Genomic DNA, 15,037 nt, shown 5'->3' with positions numbered 1-15,037 from the left:
ATTCTTGAGATATAATCATTCTAGCTAGCATCCCCTTCCTTTGTATATATACATTGTATATATTTCGCTATATATATCCGATATATTTACCAGCGGCATCTACGTAACGGTCAGAATTGACCAGATCGTCTATTTGTGATTTCGTCGGAATTAAAAATATTCGCGGTTTAATAGCAAATTTGACTTTTATTTAACACCAATGTTGTAGCCTTTTATACTCATTAAATATTATCCGATGACCATCAAAATTGGAAGGTTTCTGCCCAGCCCTAATCTCTAGCCCCATGCTAACTTCCGCATCGATTGGTCTATAATTGCGACCTGTAGAGCAACTGAAAAATCAGGGATTTTTTTAGTTTTTGGTCTATTTCAACCCCTAAATATTATGCGATCACCTTCGTGCAAAATTTAGGTATCGGGCCATAATTGCGACCAGTAGAGTGATTACAAATTAACATGGACAGACGGACGGACGGACATACATATCTAGATCGACTCAGCTCGGCGAGATAGGAAGGATCCATATATACTTTCCCATGTCGGAAACCAATATTTCGAGGTGTTACATAATTTTTGGCCCAATCAAACTTATAATACCCCCAACACATAGTGTTGTAGGGTATAAAAATTGTCTCTTGAAAAATCGGAATCATCCTGCGTTTATAGAAAAAATTTATATATTTTTTTAAAGCATATTTATAGATTTCGCTCACAAACTAGAAAATCTTTCTTAAGTTGGTAAATATCTTAACCATAATTTATAAATATTTTTTAGTATTCTTAGTTATTAACTTATCTTCTCTTGACATTGGAATGACGGTCAGTAATCCACGCTGACATGTTGTTGACATGTTTCGTCCATTCACTCATGAAAGTTTCACAACATGACGTTTTACAGTCATCCATCCACTTCCACACCAAAAACATCATATCAATGGTATCTTTTGTCATTTCATATTTCTTCAAAAACCCAAAAACAAAAAAAAAAAAATAGCAGGGAAACCTCCAGAAAAATGAAAAACTATGTCATAGTATATGTTGCGCAGAGAATGGCTACAATTTCCTACAAAATGTATGCCATATCACTGGGAGCAATGCGACAGCAAAGTTTTACTTTTTCTTTTATTTCAGTTGTTTTTCATCGTCTCTGTTTCTGTTGTTTGAATTTTTTGTTTTTCAATCGCATTTGCATAGACAGACCGACCCATTGTCATGTCGTCGAACAACCCAAATTCACCAATCTCCGGCTGTTCATATGTAAATTGTTAAAATTCAATGTTTTTTTTTTTGTTTCTCCAGGCATAGGAGATCAATTGAGGGTTTTGCATGCATTTATGGAAATGTGAATGTATATGAAAGTTTTTTTTTTTCATTTTGCATAAATTCTATAAAAATATTAAACAATAGGAGCTTAATGCATAATGGTATTAAGGAGAAATCAAAGAATAAAGATGAAGATAATAGTTGTTGTCATAGGGGTAATACGGAAAGACTATGGCTAATTTCAAATGTAAACTTCTTCAATATCGTACCAGAGACAATCGAATCAGCAGCAGAAGAATTTGGGGAGATGTAAGTTTAAGCAAAAAGATACCTTGAAATTGATTGACATTTTGTAGCAGGACCCACACCATTGTTTAATTTAATCCTCTCCGTCTCATAGCTACAAAGGGAATGTATTATTTTATGATGACAGAGATGCGGCTAATCGAATTAGAAAATTTAGAATTATATGAGTGTTGCTCCGAAAATCCTTGAAAAATAATATTAAGAAAAAATCGACGTTTATTGGTATGAAAGTCCTTGAAAAATAATATATAAAAAGGACTTCGATACCATGGTGGTCATTGAAAAATAATAGTTAAAAGGACTTCTATACAATGAGGGTCCTTGAAAAATAATGTTTCAAAAATCCACGCTTTTTGCCATAGATGTGCTTGAAAAATAATATTTAAAAAAAAATTCCATACCATGGGGGTCCTTGAAAAATAATATTTAAAAAAAACTTCCATACCATGGGGGTCCTTGAAAAATAATATTTGAAAAATCCACGCTAATGCTCTGGAAGTCCTTGAAAAATAATATTTGAAAAATCCACGCTTGTGCTCTGGAAGTCCTTGAAAAATAATATTTGAAAAATCCAAGCTAGTGCTCTGGAAGTCCTTAAAAAATAATATTTAAAAAATCCACGCTTATTGCTATGGAGGTCCTTGAAAAATAATATTTAAAAAATCCACGCTAATGCTCGGGAAGTCCTTGAAAAATAATATTTGAAAAATCCAGGCTAGTGCTCTGGAAGTCCTTGAAAAATAATATTTGAAAAATCCACGCTAGTGCTCTGGAAGTCCTTAAAAAATAATATTTAAAAAATCCACGCTTATTGCTATGGAGGTCCTTGAAAAATAATATTTAAAAAATCCACGCTTATTGCTGTGGAAGTCTTTGAAAAATAATATTTAATTAATCCACGCTTATTGGTATGGAAGTCCTTGAAAAATAATATTTAATTAATTCACGCTTATTGGTATGGAAGTCCTTGAAAAATAATATTTAATTAATCCACGCATATTGCTGTGGAGGTCCTTGAAAAATAATATTTATAAAATTCCACGCTTATTGCTATGGAGGTCCTTGAAAAATAATATTTAAAAAATCCACGCTTATTGGTAAGGAAGTGCTTGAAAAATAATGTTTAAAAAATCCACGCTTATTGGTAAGGAAGTGCTTGAAAAATAATATTTAAAAAATCCACGCTTATTGGTAAGGAAGTGCTTGAAAAATAATGTTTAAAAAATCCACGCTTATTGGTAAGGAAGTGCTTGAAAAATAATGTTTAAAAAACCCACGCTTATTGCTATGGAGGTCCTTGAAAAATAATATTTAAAAAATCCACGCTTATTGTTATGGAGGTCCTTGAAAAATAATATTTAAAAAATCCACGCTTATTGCTATGGAGGTCCTTGAAAAATAATATTTAAAAAATCCACGCTTATTGCTGTGGAAGTCTTTGAAAAATAATATTTAAAAAATCCACGCTTATTGGTAAGGAAGTGCTTGAAAAATAATGTTTAAAAAATCCACGCTTATTGGTAAGGAAGTGCTTGAAAAATAATGTTTAAAAAACCCACGCTTATTGCTATGGAGGTCCTTGAAAAATAATATTTAAAAAATCCACGCTTATTGTTATGGAGGTCCTTGAAAAATAATATTTAAAAAATCCACGCTTATTGCTATGGAGGTCCTTGAAAAATAATATTTAAAAAATCCACGCTTATTGCTATGGAGGTCCTTGAAAAATAATATTTAAAAAATCCACGCTTATTGCTATGGAGGTCATTGAAAAATAATATTTAAAAAATCCACGCTTATTGCTATGGAGGTCCTTAAAAAATAATATTTAAAAAATCCACGCTTATTGCTATGGAGGTCCTTGAAAATAATATTTAAAAAATCCACGCTTATTGCTATGGAGGTCCTTGAAAAATAATATTTAAAAAATCCACGCTTATTGCTATGGAGGTCCTTGAAAAATAATACCTAAAAAATCCACGCTTATTGCTATGGAGGTCCTTGAAAAATAATATTTAAAAAATCCACGCTTATTGGTATGGAAGTCCTTGAAAAATAATATTTAATTAATCCACGTTTATTGCTCTTGAAGTTCTTGTATGGAAGTCCTTGAAAAATAATATTTAAAAAATCGACGCTTATTGCTTTTGAACTCCTTGAAAAATAATATTTAAAAAATTCACGTTTATTGTATGGAATGTCCTTGTAAAATATTATTTAAAAAATCGACGCTTATTGCTTTTGAAATCCTTGAAAAATAATATTTAAAAAATTCACGTTTATTGCATGGAATGTCCATGTAAAATATTATTTAAAAAATCGACGCTTATTGCTCTTGACGTCCTTGAAAAATAATATTTAAAATATCCACGCTTATTGGTTATAATATTTAAAAGATCTACGCTAATTGCTATGGAGGTCCTTGAAAATAATATTTAAATCCACGCTTATTGGTATGGAAGTCCTTGAAAATAATATTTGAAAAATCCACGTTTAAGACTTTTTCATGCTGACATTCCATATTTTCCCTTTCCACATTCCAAAACAGGTTTGTTGTTCCTCTTAAAAGAATTGCTTAATCTTCAAACTTTTGGTCTGGGTAAAAATATTACTATAGCTCGTGTTTTAAAACATAAATTATTCCCATCTCCCTCTTTTTCTGTAATTGACATTTTATTTGAATATTTTGGTATTTTACGATTGAGGAAATTACACAAACCGAGGAGGGGAAAATCTGCCAACAAGATTGAACCAAAAAGTCATGTTTATGATTTAACTGTTCAGACCCTTGTTTATGAAACGAAGACAGTGAGAGAGAGGGAGAGTGGGAAGGAATTAATAAAAGCGTTAACATCTTTTTATGTTGAACCTTTGTTAAACAAAGACAGATTTGAAGACAGGAAATGCTACATAAATTCTTTCAACTTATTCTGCTTACTTGTCAAGAAGCAATGACCTTTAATTTAATTCTTGGAATTTAAAATGGCTTCAACAAGTGCTGAATAAAATAGGAGTTTCTACGTTACTCTTGTATTCTCTTTATATTTTCCAACAATATTTCATGACCTGTCTATTTGTCATAAAATTGAAACAAAAAAACAATAACTCTGTACAATAATCACATATAAATTATAATTGTTGTTTTCTTGTTTTTGCCTTGTTTGAAGTTTCCAGTTACAGTTTGGAAAGCAAGCAAAGGAAATTACCTAAAGTTTTGAACAAATTTGTTGGGGAGTCCACAACAAAGCAATCAGTGCAAAAATGAGCAACAGCACCTAACTACAAAAAAATCAACAGCAACATTTCCGCAACCTCATGAAGTTCTTAAACAATGACGATGGCCATAGTTATGCCATATTTTGACCTGCTTTAACATGGGACTATTAATATATCTGACATGGCAACATATTTGCCACGTACAACATAAGGACTCGACGGATGGACATTTGCTACCGAGTGGCAAGTGCGCGTAAAACGATGGGGAGGAGGGAGGGCGACTTGAAACCACTTAAATGTGCCAACAAATGAAAAATTGCAAATTTATGTTGTACACCAACAACCAGGACGAGAACTACGACGGCGACAAGTATTAAGGCGTTAATGGACAAACAACCAGGGCCATTGGTATTTCATTTTTTCTTGTAGTGGTCATAAAAAATGGTTTGCTTTTATTGGAAGGTTCGGCACCCTACACCATTGGTATTCCAGACCAGAAGATAGTATTTAGAAGGATTTTTAGAGCAAATAACTTTCATGATATTTTTCTTAAGACCCTAATATTTAATTTTACAAGGACATTTCATGCAATGAACGCGGATTTTTAAAATAATAATTTCCAAGGACATTCAATGCAATAAACGTGGATTTTTAAATGATATTTTGCAAGGACTTCAAGAGCAATAAACGTGGATTTTTTAAATATTATTTGTCAAGGACTTCAAGAGCAATAAGCGTCGATTTTTTAATAATATTTTACAAGGACATTCCATGCAATAAACGTGGATTTTTTAAATATTATTTTTCAAGGACTTCAAGAGCAATGAGCGTCGATTTTATAAATAATATTTTACAAGGACATTCTATGCAATAAACGTGGATTTTTCAAATATTATTTTTCAGGGACTTCAAGAGCAATAAGCGTGGATTAATTAAATATTATTTTTAAGGACTTCAAGAGCAATAAGCGTCGATTTTTTAAATATAATTTTTCAAGGACATTCCATGCAATAAACGTGAATTTTTTAAATACTATTTTCCAAGGACAATCCATGCAATAAACGTGGATTTTTTAAATATTATTTTTTTCAAGGACTTCAAGAGCAATAAGCGTGGATTAATTAAATATTATTTTTCACGGACTTCAAGAGAAATAAGTGTGAATTTTCCAAATATTATTTTTCAAGGACTTCCATACCAACAAGCGTGGATTTTTTAAATATTATTTTTCAAGAACTTCAAGCGCACTAAGTGTAGATTTTCCAGATATTATTTTTCAAGGACTTTCAGAGCACTAAGCGAGGATTTTTTTAATATTATTTTAAGTGGATTTTTTGAATATTACTTTTCAAGGACTTCCAAGGACTTTTTAAATCTTATTTGCTAGGACTTACATATCAATAAGCGTGGACATTAAAATTATTTTTCAAGGACTTTCAGAGCACTACGTGTGGATTTTTTAAATATTATTTTTCAAGGACTTCCAGAGCACTATGCCTGTATTTTTTTAAATATCATTTTTCAAGGAGTTCCAGAGCACTATGCCTGTATTTTTTTATTTTAAATATTAGTTTTTAAGGACTCCAGAGAACTAAGCGTGATATTTTTTTATTATTATGCTTCAACCACTTTCAAAGTTATGGCGTAGAATTTTCAAGGTTTTTTAAGAATGCATTTTCTACTGAATACACACTGAAGGTCGATCTTGCCGCTCATAGCATTCTCTTACACGATTTGTTTAATGTATGTATTGTGTCCCTATTACAATGTGTGTGTGCCTACGGGTTCCTGCGTGAGCTATGTGCTGATGGTAGTTAGTGGTTGGTTGCATTTTTTTTCCTGCTTTTGACAGCATGAGTAGTTTTATGTTTCGCACGTGTCACAGGATAAACGACAGTTTTTTTTGAGATTTTTTTATTCCCCAGTTGCTTATGCTTCTTTGGCACATTTGCTCACTCTTTTTCCCTGCCCCCAACGCACATGGATGCCATTGGAGAAACCAGCAACATTTTTTATTCGATTTCTGTTAAAACGCTCTTTAACACTCCACTTTGGACATTGTATGGAGAATTGGCAGTAAACGGCTAAAAAAAAATGCAGTGTCATTTTGTAACTGTGCGGAAGGTGGTGTGGACAGCCCCACCGCATTCTTTTGACAGTGGCACGTTGGTATCTGACTCCAGGGCGAAGGGTTTGTTAATCGGACGTGTTGGCAAAAAAAGAACCATACCACACGAATTTCATATTCGATATCACAACGTGACACATGTCATTCACGAGTTAAAGGAGTAGAACTTTTTTGGTGGTATATGAAATATCTAAAAATAAGCTAGTAGATAAATTTTCAAAAAAGGACGACAGTTCTAGAAATTTTGAGAAAAAAAAAACAAGCAAAACATTCAAAAAAACGTTGCCTTTATCCCATAAATGCCATAAGAGAGTCTGAATATAAGCTGCGACTTCAGAATGTTCCTCTAGATAAAATGAGGTATTTTTTTCAATATAAACTGAAGTCTGATATCTCCACTTCTAATCTGTCAGTAATGTCACTTTATCGCCTCATTAAAAGTCCATACACATGACATTGCTGAAGATTTTAATGAGATTGCGACGAAATCAGCAGCTCTGCCAGTGAAGTGCACTCCGGACAATGATGGTGTTCAATAACCCTTGTCGTTGTCACCTAACGATGTGGCTACGTAGCATGATGGAGGTAATGGATGCACATGGCAGTCAGCCAGCAACTCAGTAGAAAATCACTAATGTGATTTGCTGCGAGTAATGGAGGTGTGGCGCCCAATCACTTCATATGATAATCCTCTAGTGTCAGTGTCAACACTCTAGCTTGAACATTTCGAGTTTAAACATAACATGGCAATTACCGCAGAGCGCTAAGTGCTTCCAAATGTCAACATCATAATGGGCATGTGTGTACCCCTAATGGGCTGGAGTGACACTAAGAAGAGGATTAAGGTTTGCGATATCTCCAAAATCAAATTGCACTAGACATGGACATTGAAGTGATTTCAGCGAGGATGATCATTAAATATGGAGATGTCTGTTAACATTAATGAAGACAGAAAGAAAGAGAGAGAGAGAGAGAGGGAGAGCGTAAAAGTATGAATTAAAAGGAATATTTATAAAATACTATTCCAAAAGGATTTTTTAAATGTTATTTGTGAAGGACTACGCGTGAATTTTTTTAAACATTATTTTTCAAGGACTTCGACAGCACTAAGCGTGAATTTTTTAAATATTATTTTTCAAGGACTTCGAGAGCACGAAGCGTGGATTTTTTAAATATTATTTTTCAAGGACTTTCAGAGCACCAATCAAGGATTAATTAAATATAATTTTTTTCAAGGACTACCAGAGCACTAAGAGTGGATTTTTTAGTTATTATTTTTCCAAAGACTTCCAGAGCACTAAGCGTGGAAGTTTTAAATATTCTTTTTCAAGGACCTCCATAGCAATAAGCGTGGAAGTTTTAAATATTATTTTTCAAGGACCTCCGGAGCTCTAAGCGTGGATTTTTTAAATATTACTTTTCAAGGACTTCCAGAGCATTAAGCGTGGATTTTTTAAATATTACTTTTCAAGGACTTCCAGAGCATTAAGCGTGGATTTTTTTAATATTAGTTTTAAAGGACTTCCAGGGCACTAAGCGTGGATTTTTTAAACATTTTTTAAAGGACTTCCAGAGCACTAAGCGTGGATTTTTTAAATATTACTTTTCAAGGACTTCCAGAGCATTAAGCGTGGATTTTTTAAATATTAGTTTTAAAGGACTTCCAGGGCACTAAGCGTGGATTTTTTAAACATTTTTTAAAGGACTTCCAGAGCACTAAGCGTGGATTTTTAAAATATTTTTTAAAGGACTTCCAGAGCACTAAGCGTGGATTTTTAAAATATTTTTTAAAGAACTTCCAGAGCACTAAGCGTGGATTTTTAAAATATTTTTTAAAGGACTTCCAGAGCACTAAGCGTGGATTTTTAAAATATTTTTTAAAGGACTTCCAGAGCACTAAGCGTGGATTTTTAAAATATTTTTTAAAGAACTTCCAGAGCACTAAGCGTGGATTTTTAAAATATTTTTTAAAGGACTTCCAGAGCACTAAGCGTGGATTTTTAAAATATTTTTTAAAGGACTTCCAGAGCACTAAGCGTGGATTTTTAAAATATTTTTTAAAGGACTTCCAGAGCACTAAGCGTGTATTTTTAAAATATTTTTTAAAGGACTTCCAGAGCACTAAGCGTGGATTTTTAAAATATTTTTTAAAGGACTTCCAGAGCACTAAGCGTGGATTTTTAAAATATTTTTTAAAGGACTTCCAGAGCACTAAGCGTGTATTTTTAAAATATTTTTTAAAGGACTTCCAGAGCACTAAGCGTGGATTTTTAAAATATTTTTTAAAGGACTTCCAGAGCACTAAGCGTGGATTTTTAAAATATTTTTTAAAGGACTTCCAGAGCACTAAGCGTGGAGTTTTTAAATATTTTTTAAAGGACTTCCAGAGCACTAAGCGTGGATTTTTAAAATATTTTTTAAAGGACTTCCAGAGCACTAAGCGTGGATTTTTAAAATATTTTTTAAAGGACTTCCAGAGCACTAAGCGTGGATTTTTAAAATATTTTTTAAAGGACTTCCAGAGCACTAAGCGTGGATTTTTAAAATATTTTTTAAAGGACTTCCAGAGCACTAAGCGTGGATTTTTAAAATATTTTTTAAAGGACTTCCAGAGCACTAAGCGTGGATTTTTAAAATATTTTTTAAAGGACTTCCAGAGCACTAAGCGTGGAGTTTTTAAATATTTTTTAAAGGACTTCCAGAGCACTAAGGGTGGATTTTTTAAATATTTTTTAAAGGACTTCCAGAGCACTAAGCGTGGATTTTTTAAATATTTTTTAAATGACTTCCAGAGCACTAAGCGTGGAGTTTTTAAATATTTTTTAAAGGACTTCCAGAGCACTAAGGGTGGATTTTTTAAATATTTTTTAAAGGACTTCCAGAGCACTAAGCGTGGATTTTTTAAATATTTTTTAAATGACTTCCAGAGCACTAAGCGTGGAGTTTTTAAATATTATTTTTCAAGGACTTCCAGAGCATTAACTACCAGAGCACTAAGAGTGGATTTTTTAGTTATTATTTTTCCAAAGACTTCCAGAGCACTAAGCGTGGAAGCTTTAAATATTCTTTTTCAAGGACCTCCATAGCAATAAGCGTGGATTTTTTAAATATTATTTTTCAAGGACTTCCAGAGCATTAAGCGTGGATTTTTTAAATATTATTTTTCAAGGACTTCCAGAGCACTAAGCGTGGAGTTTTTAAATGTTTTTTAAAGGACTTCCAGAGCACTAAGCGTGGATTTTTTAAATATTTTTTAAAGGACTTCCAGAGCACTAAGCGTGGATTTTTTAAACATTATTTTCCAAGGACTTCCGGAGCTCTAAGCGTGGATTTTTAAAATATTTTTTAAAGGACTTCCAGAGCACTAAGCGTGGATTTTTTAAATATTTTTTAAAGGACTTCCAGAGCACTAAGCGTGGAGTTTTTAAATATTAGTTTTAAAGGACTTCCAGGGCACTAAGCGTGGATTTTTTAAACATTTTTTAAAGGACTTCCAGAGCTCTAAGCGTGGATTTTTAAAATATTTTTTAAAGGACTTCCAGAGCACTAAGCGTGGATTTTTTAAACATTTTTTAAAGGACTTCCAGAGCTCTAAGCGTGGATTTTTAAAATATTTTTTAAAGGACTTCCAGAGCACTAAGCGTGGATTTTTTAAACATTATTTTCCAAGGACTTCCGGAGCTCTAAGCGTGGATTTTTAAAATATTTTTTAAAGGACTTCCAGAGCACTAAGCGTGGATTTTTAAAATATTTTTTAAAGGACTTCCAGAGCACTAAGCGTGGATTTTTAAAATATTTTTTAAAGAACTTCCAGAGCACTAAGCGTGGATTTTTAAAATATTTTTTAAAGGACTTCCAGAGCACTAAGCGTGGATTTTTAAAATATTTTTTAAAGGACTTCCAGAGCACTAAGCGTGGATTTTTAAAATATTTTTTAAAGGACTTCCAGAGCACTAAGCGTGGATTTTTAAAATATTTTTTAAAGGACTTCCAGAGCACTAAGCGTGGATTTTTAAAATATTTTTTAAAGGACTTCCAGAGCACTAAGCGTGTATTTTTAAAATATTTTTTAAAGGACTTCCAGAGCACTAAGCGTGGATTTTTTAAACATTATTTTCCAAGGACTTCCGGAGCTCTAAGCGTGGATTTTTAAAATATTTTTTAAAGGACTTCCAGAGCACTAAGCGTGGATTTTTAAAATATTTTTTAAAGGACTTCCAGAGCACTAAGCGTGGATTTTTTAAATATTGTTTTTCAAGGACTTCCAGAGCACTAAGCGTGGATTTTTTAAATATTGTTTTTCAAGGACTTCCAGAGCACTAAACGTGGATTTTTTAAATATTGTTTTTCAAGGACTTCCAGAGCACTAAGCGTGGATTTTATAAATATTGTTTTTCAAGGACTTCCAGAGCACTAAGCGTGGATTTTTTAAATATTGTTTTTCAAGGACTTCCAGAGCACTAAGCGTGGATTTTTTAAATATTGTTTTTCAAGGACTTCCAGAGCACTAAGCGTGGATTTTTTAAATATTGTTTTTCAAGGACTTCCAGAGCACTAAGCGTGGATTTTTTAAATATTGTTTTTCAAGGACTTCCAGAGCACTAAGCGTGGATTTTTTAAATATTGTTTTTCAAGGACTTCCAGAGCACTAAGCGTGGATTTTTTAAATATTGTTTTTCAAGGACTTCCAGAGCACTAAGCGTGGATTTTTTAAATATTGTTTTTCAAGGACTTCCAGAGCACTAAGCGTGGATTTTTTAAATATTGTTTTTCAAGGACTTCCAGAGCACTAAGCGTGGATTTTTTAAATATTGTTTTTCAAGGACTTCCAGAGCACTAAGCGTGGATTTTTTAAATATTGTTTTTCAAGGACTTCCAGAGCACTAAGCGTGGATTTTTTAAATATTGTTTTCAAGGACTTCCAGAGCACTAAGCGTGGATTTTTTAAATATTGTTTTTCAAGGACTTCCAGAGCACTAAGCGTGGATTTTTTAAATATTGTTTTTCAAGGACTTCCAGAGCACTAAGCGTGGATTTTTTAAATATTGTTTTTCAAGGACTTCCAGAGCACTAAGCGTGGATTTTTTAAATATTGTTTTTCAAGGACTTCCAGAGCACTAAGCGTGGATTTTTTTAAATATTGTTTTTCAAGGACTTCCAGAGCACTAAGCGTGGATTTTTTAAATATTGTTTTTCAAGGACTTCCAGAGCACTAAGCGTGGATTTTTTAAATATTGTTTTTCAAGGATTTCCAGAGCACCGATCGAGGATATTTTAAATATTGTTTTTCAAGGACTTCCAGAGCACTAAGCGTGGATTTTTTAAATATTGTTTTTCAAGGACTTCCAGAGCACTAAGCGTGGATTATTTAAATATTATTTTTCAAGGATTTCCAGAGCACCGATCGAGGATATTTTAAATATTGTTTTTCAAGGACTTCCAGAGCACTAAACGTGTATTTTTTAAATATTGTTTTTCAAGGACTTCCAGAGCACTAAGCGTGGATTATTTAAATATTATTTTTCAAGGATTTCCAGAGCACCGATCGAGGATATTTTAAATATTGTTTTTCAAGGACTTCCAGAGCACTAAGCGTGGATTTTTTAAATATTGTTTTTCAAGGACTTCCAGAGCACTAAGCGTGGATTTTTTAAATATTGTTTTTCAAGGACTTCCAGAGCACTAAGCGTGGATTTTTTAAATATTGTTTTTCAAGGACTTCCAGAGCATTAAGCGTGGATTTTTTAAATATTGTTTTTCAAGGACTTCCAGAGCACTAAGCGTGGATTTTTTAAATATTGTTTTTCAAGGACTTCCAGAGCACTAAGCGTGGATTTTTTAAATATTTTTTAAAGGACTTCCAATATTCGGTATTTTGATGATTTTAACAACAATATTCACAGGAATTCTTTCAAATTTGGTATTTGATGTTCGTAATAGATGCTACAGCCTATGGCAGAAAATTGTTTATGCAGGTCCACGTCTACATATAGCCCCCATATAATGGTACCTCCCGATATTCGGTACTTTGATGATTTTAGTGACATTATTACCCGGAATTGTTTCAAATTTGGTAATTGAAGTTCGTAACGGGTACTACTGCTTATGACATAAAATTGTCTGTGGACGTCCACGTCTTCGTATATCCCCCATTTATCGGTACCTCCCTATAATCGGAATTTTGATAATTTTAGCGACAGTTATTACCAGAATCGTTTCAAATTTGGTGTTTGGAGTTCGTAATGGATACTACAGCCTATGACATAAAATTGTCTGTGCAAGTCCACGTCTTCGTATAGACCCAAAATAACGTTACCTCTCTATATTCGGAATTTTGATGATTTTAGTTCACCGACTTTTTTTATTCAAGTTTCGCATTTGAATATTGTAATAGTTTATGACAAAGGTTGCCTATGCAGGTCCACGTCGTCGTATAAGACCTAATATAACAGCTACATTCGGTATTTTTAAGATTGTTAGCGGAATTTTAAATATTTAATTTTTTTTGAAAAATTGCCAAAATCGTTCCAAATTGTGGAGGGAAGATCGGCCCGGTCGAACTTACAGTTTTTTACTTGTTTTAAATATTATTTTTCAAGGACATTGAGGGTATAATCGTGGATTCTTTTTATTTAAAGAACCTTAGAGAAATATCCTCTATTTTTAAAATATTTCTCTCAAGGACATCCCGGGCTATAATAGTGGAATTAACCCAGATTTTCAAATAGTATAATAATTACGCATTTTCATAACTTTATTATTGGTATAATAATATCTGTATTACTCTATCAAGTGGCTTTATCTAGTTGCACGTTTACTTGTTTGGTCTTTTCCATCTTAGCATCCCCTTTTCAAAATTGATTTGCGATATAATACAAAATCCTTACAAAATTCTCCTTGCAAATATATTTTCATTTTACTAATCTTGCTGTATCATGAAATACTTTACTTATCAACACTGTCATTTACGTTTCTGCTGGCCGGTTACTTAAGTGTGTCACATTCAAATACCCTTGTCCTAGCTAGAATCCTTACACCTCCCTCCCCCCCCATTATTCAATGAATTTTTTTCCTTACTTGATATCTTGCTTTTTGCTTTAACATATCTCTATTTTACTTCTTGCAGATTGTGTGTAGCAGTGGATGTGTGTGTTCGTGTGCGTTCGCGCGTTTGTGTCTTGGCGTATCCTATTTATTAGCTCGTACTAAAAATCTCCTTGCATAATACAAAAATAAACAAGAGCTTTAGCTGAACAAAGGAAAAGAAAAACTTCATCAACACACAACATTACAAGCCAACGGCCAAGGATAATGTCATAAATCCCTTTTTAATACGCACCAAGAGAGGAAGCGAGAAAAGAAAGAAATAGAAGAAAAACAAGACTATTAAAGCGTCACTTTGCCACTAGGCCCCATCAAAATGAATATTTAAAGAGGCTAGAATCCAGAAAAAAATATACCAACTCGTTAAAAAGTTTAGAAAAAAATCATAAACTTATGGATGAGTTTATGTTCCAAACCAATATCCTTGTTAATAATCAGGCATTCTCTTAACCGGAAATACTCTGATGTTTGCCTGATTATCAGCCATCCGTTATGAATAAATTTAGCCCCAATACTTCCGCCCTAATGCAAGCGAGTAGCATGACTCTGCTAACCACTGAAATTGGTGAGATAAATGGTGATAATGGTGGTGCCGTGGAGAATGAGGCCGATATCGAAATTACAGACCCACAACCGGATCCAATAGAAAAGCTGAGAACTGAATGTTGGGATCGACTTAATCACACATCAACACAATATGAAACAGGTGGGTCAAGGGGTTTGCTCGATAGCGCATGATATGACTTCGATAAGGATTATTTTTTGTCGCCAGATCTATACCCTCGGCCAATGTTCGTTGATTTAAATATATTTTGACTTCTGTTATGATTCTTCAAATTGTTGACCCTCTATGAAGTATGTTCCGAAGGTATGGGTCCATGTTGTCCATTTCGTATCGGACCTAAATAAATCTTTATAACAGATTTGGTATTGATGGAAATATTAAGATGTGCCAAGTCTGAATGGAATTGGATTTTAATTTCGACTTTTATGAACTTTATGGATATTCAAAAAGTTGAC

The 15,037-nt window shown here is 33.0% G+C and overlaps 1 protein-coding gene across 1 annotated transcript in view; it reads left to right on the top strand.

Moving 5' to 3' along the window:
• LOC101895877 (calcitonin gene-related peptide type 1 receptor) overlaps positions 1-15,037 on the top strand; it is a 264,742-nt gene that overhangs the window by 166,488 nt on the left and 83,217 nt on the right. Inside the window, 1 exon segment of the mRNA XM_011298341.3 lies at positions 14,040-14,723. Within this exon segment, the coding sequence (XP_011296643.3) occupies positions 14,510-14,723 (214 nt within the window). The 5' untranslated portion in view covers positions 14,040-14,509.

This window comes from Musca domestica, unplaced genomic scaffold (genome assembly GCF_030504385.1).
Source record: "Musca domestica strain aabys unplaced genomic scaffold, Musca_domestica.polishedcontigs.V.1.1 8, whole genome shotgun sequence".
In the NCBI taxonomy this organism is placed as follows: domain Eukaryota; kingdom Metazoa; phylum Arthropoda; class Insecta; order Diptera; family Muscidae; genus Musca; species Musca domestica.
This window is presented reverse-complemented; position numbering and strand designations above follow the sequence as displayed.